At 31.7% G+C, this 8601-nt stretch overlaps 1 protein-coding gene across 1 annotated transcript in view; it reads right to left on the bottom strand.

Moving 5' to 3' along the window:
* Nucleotides 1–389: 389 nt before the first annotated feature.
* Nucleotides 390–8601, bottom strand: part of EPHA5 (EPH receptor A5) — a 351895-nt gene continuing 343683 nt past the window's right edge. Inside the window, exons 16-17 of the mRNA XM_033214556.1 lie at nt 5756–5949; nt 390–1959 (exon numbers count right to left, since the gene is read on the bottom strand). Coding sequence (XP_033070447.1) covers nt 1800–1959; nt 5756–5949 — 354 coding nt within the window. The 3' untranslated portion in view covers nt 390–1799. The remainder of the gene's footprint in view (nt 1960–5755; nt 5950–8601) is intronic.

Raw genomic sequence — 8601 nt, 5'->3', positions numbered from 1 at the left:
TTCTGGTCAGAGTAAATGAATTAAAAGACAAAATGTTTGAATAAAGGCAATACAGCAAGAAGCAATAAGCTGGAGAAGAATCATTATGATAAGACATAAGAGGTTATTAGTGCTTGAAAGAAAACAAAAACTAAAGAGCATTTGGGGATAGAGGAGTAGATAGGAAAGAAACAGAAAAAAAAAAAGAATAAGAAAAATGTGAAATTATAATGCTAAAATATTCAGCATATTTATAGTATTTTGGGACCCCAAAGATATAAGTAAAACACAAGTAACTAATGCAAAAACTATAATTTGTGATTATAATTATTTTTTGAAGGAAGAAGCAAAAATGTAGTAGATGTAACTGTGTACAGAAAATGTGCTATTTTAATAAAAAAGAGACATTGTTTAATGCAAATAATTTTATTATATATTTACAAGTAATCTGACATTGGGTAGAAGAAATACCTACAATATCATTTTAATATAAAATGACAAATGACTTTAATAAATTAAAATGACCATTTTTACTGAAAAATTAAATAGCAATCATGTAAAAATAGTTTTAAATTATCAGTAAATTTTTCAGTATACTACTTTAAATATAGCACAAATGGGTTCCTTGAGTGTCCAAAGAAATAATGGACAAAGCATATGTGTCATCAAGTAGATATGATTTGGCGGACCATGAGAATGAGATTCAGTAAATTAAGAAAGGAAGCTGAGTGGCTAGTTTCAGGTCCTTTTAGTTATCGGTATGAAGAAAGAAAATGTTGAGAATGAGATATTAATTGGTGATAAATGGTGGTACCCTGTTACCTTTTGTGGTGAGGAGCAGTGAATTCAATGAATCAAAGAATGCCAGAATAATAGAGATGGTGAATGAGAACTGCTCAATGATCATATCATGTGTCGAAATGAAATAACAACTATGGTTTAGTGCTTCACAATATTCTACCATTTTCTAAACCTTACAGTATTTCAACCTTTGAATTGGTAGGTAATTTGAAGTAAGTTATCATTGTATTCACAGGCTAAAACATTAATGTTAATGTAATCTAGATGGAACCACCATAAAGACAGTTAATTTTCACAAATAACAATTAGGCTAAAACAACCACATGTACAGAGTATATAATAAAATACAAACAACTTACAACCTTAAAGAATTTAATATTTAGCTTTAGTGATTTTTATTTAATAAGATTTGATAAATTTTATCTTAAACGTGCAAACAGAAAACGGCACAATTGGTTCCACTGAGATTGCACCAAATAACAAATCAGAGGCAGGATCTGATACATCCTTAGATTGCAAGAATGTAAGGTGCACCACTTAGAAATTAAATGAGATCCTGCCAGGGAAGCTTTGTTTAAGCTGTTGTTACCTTGGTATTCATCATAGAGAGCCGAAATGTACAAATATGTTTGGTCCTTATGTAGGACTAGCCACACCAATTGTGCTTACAGTTTATTTTGTTTGGTATTTACATTCATATAACATAGATACCAGTATAAAAAACTTGTCAAGAAAACATCTTTTCCACAACACAAAACACCAGTATTTTGCCAAGGAGCTGTTATTCCAGTGATTCAAGTATGCCAATGTTGTTTGTTTGAAGCAAACAAGCAAAGATACTGGCCACACGTAGCATTAACCATGCAGTTGTTAACAAAACAGACTAAAGATGATGAGGCTTCTTTGAGAGCTGCCACACATCCGCAAAGGTTAACTGATTTCCCTTGACCTCATCCAAATTGGTTTTTGAACAATTTTTCTTGCCCCAGCAATTATGTAAAAATTATCAGAAAAATTACTCACTCCAAGGTCACCTGAGCCACAGCGTCCATTGAACTGTATCCATTTTCCATGAAAATCTCTGTGTACCGGCCCATCTTGATTGCCTCTAACCATTCACCTACTGATCTGTAGGCCCCAGATCCTAGTGGGCTATGTTCTGCCAATAAATTAGATACTCTAAAACACACAAAACATAAATATTAAAAGTAACAATTTAATTATTTCATAACAAAGTTTACTATAATGTTAACTCATATTCAATGGATCTTTGAGTCTGTAAGTATATTTATAGAGGAGAAATACACAAATGCTAACATGGAGGAAAATAATTTAAAATACAGGAGAACACAAAATCAGTCTACTGGGATTATTTTATCCATAATTAATGAGGACTTAACATGAAGACTTACTAATAAGTAAATTTTATGTAAGACAAAACAATAGCTACAAATTTTATTGAGTATTAATAGATGAACCCAGAGAATTTTTAGGATAATAAAACCACTCTGTATAATGGTATAATGGTGGACAGATTTGTCTAAATCTGTAAAATGTACAATACCAACAGTGAACTCCAATGTAAACTGTGGGCCTTGGCTGACAATTATGCGGAAAAACAGATTCATCAATGGTAGTAAATGTGTCATTCTGGTGGTTGATACTGGTAATGGGGTGGGGGAAGCTACATAATGCATAGCGTAATGGGTACGTGGGAGATCTCTGCACCTTCCACTCAATTTTGCTGTAAACATAATATTCCTCTAAAAATCTGTCTACTAAAAACTTGCCATGTAGTGATTTAGATATACTACTCTTTGTTTATGAAGATAAGAAAAATGCTACCCGCTATAGAAACGTGGGATAATTTGTGTAAAGCCAATCGATTATAGACTTGCTAGAGGAACTTACGCTCATTTAAGTAAATTTATCTGGAAGTTAAGAAACTATTTATTCTTTATTTTATTCTCTTACGTAGAGTGCTTCTTAATTCACCTAGGAGTGGTAGAACATGAAAAACAAAATGTAACCCCAAATACAAAACAAAACTTAATAGAATCAACTAAATCAATAGACACTTTTAATGACACTACATTCATACTCTTTCACCAATAATAATAATGATATAATGATGATGATGACTTTTAGAAATGCATCTTAAGGAAATAATCAGAAAAAATGACAAAAGGGAACTAAACATTAAAAATAATTTACATGCCCATCATGTAAATTTACATCATTTATATGTGAAATTTACTTAAGTAAATTGCAACTATAAGAAAAAGGACACAAATACTTTTCTCTCTACTTAGGTTCTCTCCACTTTCTCACATTCCATTTACACTTGCATGTAGTTTCTTCAAAACCAATTTTATAAAAATTACTCTAGTTGAGATGGGCAAAGATCTCTCTTTTGCCAAAATCTGTGAGCACTTTTCAAAGTACAAAATGACTGACCTCTTGGAAACATTGAACCAACACCACTACCACCTCCCACCTCACTCTTGAAATCCTACTCTGTCTCAACATTGTTTAAATCACAATTGTGCGCGTGCATATGTGCGCACGCACGTGTGTGTGTGTGTGTGTGTGTGTGTGTGTGCGCTGCTGGATTCTCCTCAATCTCCTTTGCCTGCTAGTCTTTTGTTGTTGTTGTTGTTTTCCTGACTTTAAAACTCGAAGGGAGTCAGGACGTGGCCCTATATTTTTCTACTTAGGCTATAACTCCACGTATATAATTTTACTCACTTTCATGTCTTTAAAAAGTATCTGTTTTTTAAATATTTTTATTTCCAGACTAAGATTCTGCTGTATCCATATGCCTATTTTGTGCCTCCATATTTCTCAGAGAAATACGGCCCCAGGTCCAAGACCACACTCCTCATCTTCTCCACATCTGTGTGCTCCTGAAGTCCTCCCCATTATAGTATGATGCAACAGTCCACCTCTTCCCTGTCCTCATTTTTCTCAAAACCTATCATTGTGCATACCATCTATTCAACTTCCAACATATTGTACAGCCAACTACTTCTCTCCCATTCAATATTAATATCACCTTATTTCAAGATATCATCATATCTCACCTGCACAATCTAACCTTCTAGTATTCATCTTGAATTCAATTCTCACTCTCCACTCCAAAACCAAACACACAATTGGTTTTGAAGTTTTTATTTTGTTCAGTATCTCTCTCCCAACAGTGCATTGGCTTCATAAAGGCAAATACTTAGGTCTATTTGCTTAATGTTGTATCCTTAGCACCTAGCCCACAGCATGACACAGAGTATAAAGGTAAATAGATGTTGGATGAATAAACGAATATGTTATAGTGATTTTTAACCATTAGGCATGAATTGTTAGAAAGAGAATTGCAAGAAGAAACAGCTGGAAAGTAAGATCTTGAAGTTGAAATGATGAAAGAAATGCAATTTTGATAATAGCAAGGTCTAGAATATCAGCATGGAAAGGAGAGTACAAGGTAGATTTGAGAATAAAATCATTGAAGGAGAAAAATTCAAGACATTTAGAGATACTGGAATATCATCTACATGGTTACTGAAGTCATCAAATCTTGTGACATAAGTAAGGATGGAGAAAGGGCGAGACAATGGACCAGGAACTAACAATTTCTAGAGTCAGGATATGCAGATGACTGAATAAAGGAAAGGTAGTGAGTGGTAAATTTGGTCTTAAAACAAAGCCTGTTTAAACAAAACCTGGAAAGCTGAATCCTTTATATTGCATACAATGAAATAAAATTATTTAGAAAATTTTAAATGCTCTCAAGCTATAATTATGATGCCTATCTAAATTAAATAATTTAGAACATTAAGTATTTTTTTACTCCTTTCATATGTCCATTTCTGACAATGTAATATAACTCAAACAGGTAGATGAGAGAAAGTCTTAATATTTTATGTGACAATAAGCAATTGAAAAGCAGATATTTAGGGAACAACATATGGAATAACTGCTAAGAAGATACATTCTCCATTTGCTACCACAAGAAGTTAATGATGCTTGAACAGAGTTTGAAAATTCATTCATCATTTGTATTTAAAATGACTTTTCATCTAGTAAACAAATGTTATGTCAGAATCATAGAACTTTTCTAACTTTATTAACACATTGTTTCTCATTTAGTCCATGCTAATAGGCAGCCAATTTAGTTACTAACATATCACTTTCTTGTAAAAATAGACAACTGTCTCAAGCATAGTGAAAATAACAGTCTGGTAAATTTTCTAGTACAGAATCAAAGTGATTTATTTTTTGAGAAGATAATTCTGTTTTTCAGATAAAGAAAAAGGCATGCTTTTCAAATATGAAACATTTAAATGCGTTCCTGTGCTATTCAGAACAGTAAAAAATATGCTCATTTACTCACACAAATTTTTTCCACAAGATTACTCCTTTATCAGTTTTAAATCTCATTCAAACTACACACTAAATAATTAACCAAAAATCTGTCTGCAACTTGATAAGAACAAAAGAGTCCCTAAAATTGTCAATGTTTTTAAAATATGAAAACTAAAATATATTCTAAAGAAATCAGAGTAATTATTGTTAGATATCTCAGGTTTAAAATATATCAGTGCTTAATTGGCTTTTTCTTATGTTATAATCTTATATTTCTCATCCTCACCTATCCTCCAAAGTGCATGCAAATACACACATTTAAGTTTTTTGTTTTGTTTTGTTTTGTTTTTTATGCTAACTGAACATGGCTACAGTTCATTTTACTGAAACCTGGCATTTTACACTATTAGATTAGGTATAGGTGATTTTAAATATAATTTAGTCACATATTTCATTCACTGTAAGAGAGTAACATGAAAAAATATATCCAAATAAATTAGTGTCATGTAGATTCATGGAGTAATGTCTATACAAAAACGATTTAATTGATAAAATATTTGTGACATCAATCTGTATTAGCTACATTCTGGAAAATCATTTGGATCTGGCCTTGTACCTGCATGATGCATTAACCAGTGTCTTCAAACTACTTGGGTTACGTATCAGCTTGTCCAACATGTTGACTATTTCATCAAACTTGGGTCTGCTATTTCGGTCTTTCTGCCAGCAATCCAGCATTAATTGGTAGAGAGCAGCAGGACAATCCATGGGGCTTGGCAGACGATAGCCTTCCTCTACTGCTTTAATCACCTGTATAAAGCAAAACAGAATCAGTCCCCCAACACCACAAATTTAGTATAGAATAGCTTAAAAAATGTCCCACTGTCCAACTATTATCCTTACTCTTGCAATGACAACTAGCATTACTGTCTTTAAAATCCACAGCTATTTCCATTTGCTACAAAATACAACATAAAATAAATATACTATGATAATATAAAAAAGATAGGCTTTCTTCACATATTATAAATAAAATAAATGGTAATCATTTTTCTTAAAATCTTGGTGAAGGGTGATTTGTAAAATTAATTGACATAAAATATACAGTTCATGTTTTATTTATCCTTGAACTCCAGAATCAAATAGAGATTAAATTTTCTAGTGATTTTTCTGAAAAGTTAATGTCTTTTTAATGAAAAAATATGTGCACAGCCACATTTTTAAAGTAATAGAACTGCAATTTTACTTCAAAAGAGACTTTTGGATGGTAAATGATGGATAAGTCAAAGGCTAAATTAGCATAACTGTCTCATGTATCATTTAATAATGTCAAGGTCTGACTGTTTATTATCATCTGCTGATTTCTGTCAGGAATCTGGAATGACTGTCTAGTAGCACAAGAGTTATAAATATCCTTGATTTTAAATGTAACCACACATAAGAGTATCAGCCTAATTGTGAGGTAATTTTATCAAAAACATTTGTGATGTTGCTGCCCCCATCAAAATATCTAACTTAAGAAGAAATTTGTTTATGCTACCAAACACAGAAATACAGGTTTACTTTATTACTAAAATTCAAATATTTGAGTGATACTAAAACAAATATTAATGAACATATTTCTCAATATCTTATTTTGCATATTTAACAATTAGTCTTAATTACATTTTCTCACAAAGAATTCAGAATTGATTTGATAAATTGAAAAAATGATTAGAATGGGAACTTTACAAATATGATTTTAATTTTTTTCTTTTTTTGTTGGCACATATTAATTGTCCATATTTATGGAATACAGAATGATCTTTCAACACATGTATAAAATATATAATGATCGAATCATGGCAATGAGCATACCGATTACTTCAAACATTTATTACCTGTGTTGTGAACATTAAAAATCCTCTCTACTAAGCTCGTGGAAAATACACAAGAAGTTATTGATAACCGTATTCACCCCCAGTGCTGCAGAACACAAGAACTCATTCCTTCTACCTGGCTGTTATTTCGTATCCCTTAACCAGCATCTCCGCCTCCTCCCTTCCCCTTCCCCTTCCTGGCCTCTGATATCCACATTCTACCCTTCTACTTCCATACGCTTATTTTGTTTTCAAAGACAATTTTTAAGCATTGGAAAGAAAACATGCTCCTTATGATAAAGAAAATGGCACCTGACCCAGTGCAGTGTCAGATGGAAAGAAGATTAAAGGGTAGATTTAAAAGACATAGGAGTAGAGAGGAGAGGAAAGTAGTTAAAACCAAGCAAATTCAAGCCTATCACATTGGATGGTAATTTCTGTTAACTTTAGGCAAGCACATTTCTGAGAGTAGAAAATGTTGTCAGATACAATTTGGGACTTCTTTCATTCGAAGTGAGTAGGGAACACCCAGATGGCAATTTGCAGGAATCTGGCTAGAGCATAGGAGATAGCCGGACTGATAATACAAAAGTAAGGATCATCAGAACTTGGCCACAGCTTGAAGTCGATGTAGTTTATATCCCCCCTGGAAAAGCATATAATAAAGGTTCCAAGAAATACCAAAAGTTAAATGCAGGCGGAGAAATAAAAAGTACTCAAGGACTCCAAAATTAAATGATCAGATAAATTTAATAACTTTGAGCAAAAGACCTAAGAGCAGCCTACTACCTTAGTTAATTTACCTCAAAAACAATTTAGTAATTATAAGACAAACTCCAGGAGATAATGTTTTCAGTAATTATAACATATGATTAACATAGCTTATTAAAATGTATACATATTGAGAAATAAAATAATAAAACAACAGATAAATGAGAAACATACTAGCAAAATTTTTAAGAAAGAAATAAAAGTGCTAAATAAGTCTTGACAAAATATTTAGTCTGACTGGTGATCAAATAAAGGAATATTTTTAAAAATCATCGTTTGTACGCAGATTGATAGAAGTTTATTTATTTGTTTGCTGATTATAAGATTTTCCATTGCTGATAAGGATGGTTTTTATTCCCTTTAATAGCATATATGTATCAAAATAAAGCATCCTAATGTAAATAGCTTAAGTCATGTAATATATTTGCTATGCAGTGAGAATAGTAATTCTTATTTACTCAAAACATGATTTATTTCATAATTTGCACTTTCTCCAAAGCTGCTACCAATTAATTTGATTTTTTCCTTTGGCACCTTTTTTTTTTTTTTTTAAATAATCCTTCCTCCCCTTAGCACAACAATACAGATGTTTAGTTTAAACACCTTAATAAGTTATTTGACCTGTGAAGTTATTTCTAGAATTTATTTCTTAATCAGTGTTATTTTGGGGTAAATTTATATTTAGAAATACAATTCTCTGTCCTATATCAACTTAGAACTGGGTCCAGGTAAATTAGATCATCAAATGTAATTCTAAATTAATTGTTAGAATTTATTTTAAAAATAGATTTGAAACTATAACTTCACATTTTATATTTAGAAGTTTCCTTTT

This window comes from Trachypithecus francoisi, unplaced genomic scaffold, assembly GCF_009764315.1.
Source record: "Trachypithecus francoisi isolate TF-2019V2 unplaced genomic scaffold, Tfra_2.0 Lachesis_group1, whole genome shotgun sequence".
NCBI classification, from domain to species: Eukaryota; Metazoa; Chordata; class Mammalia; order Primates; family Cercopithecidae; genus Trachypithecus; species Trachypithecus francoisi.
This window is presented reverse-complemented; position numbering and strand designations above follow the sequence as displayed.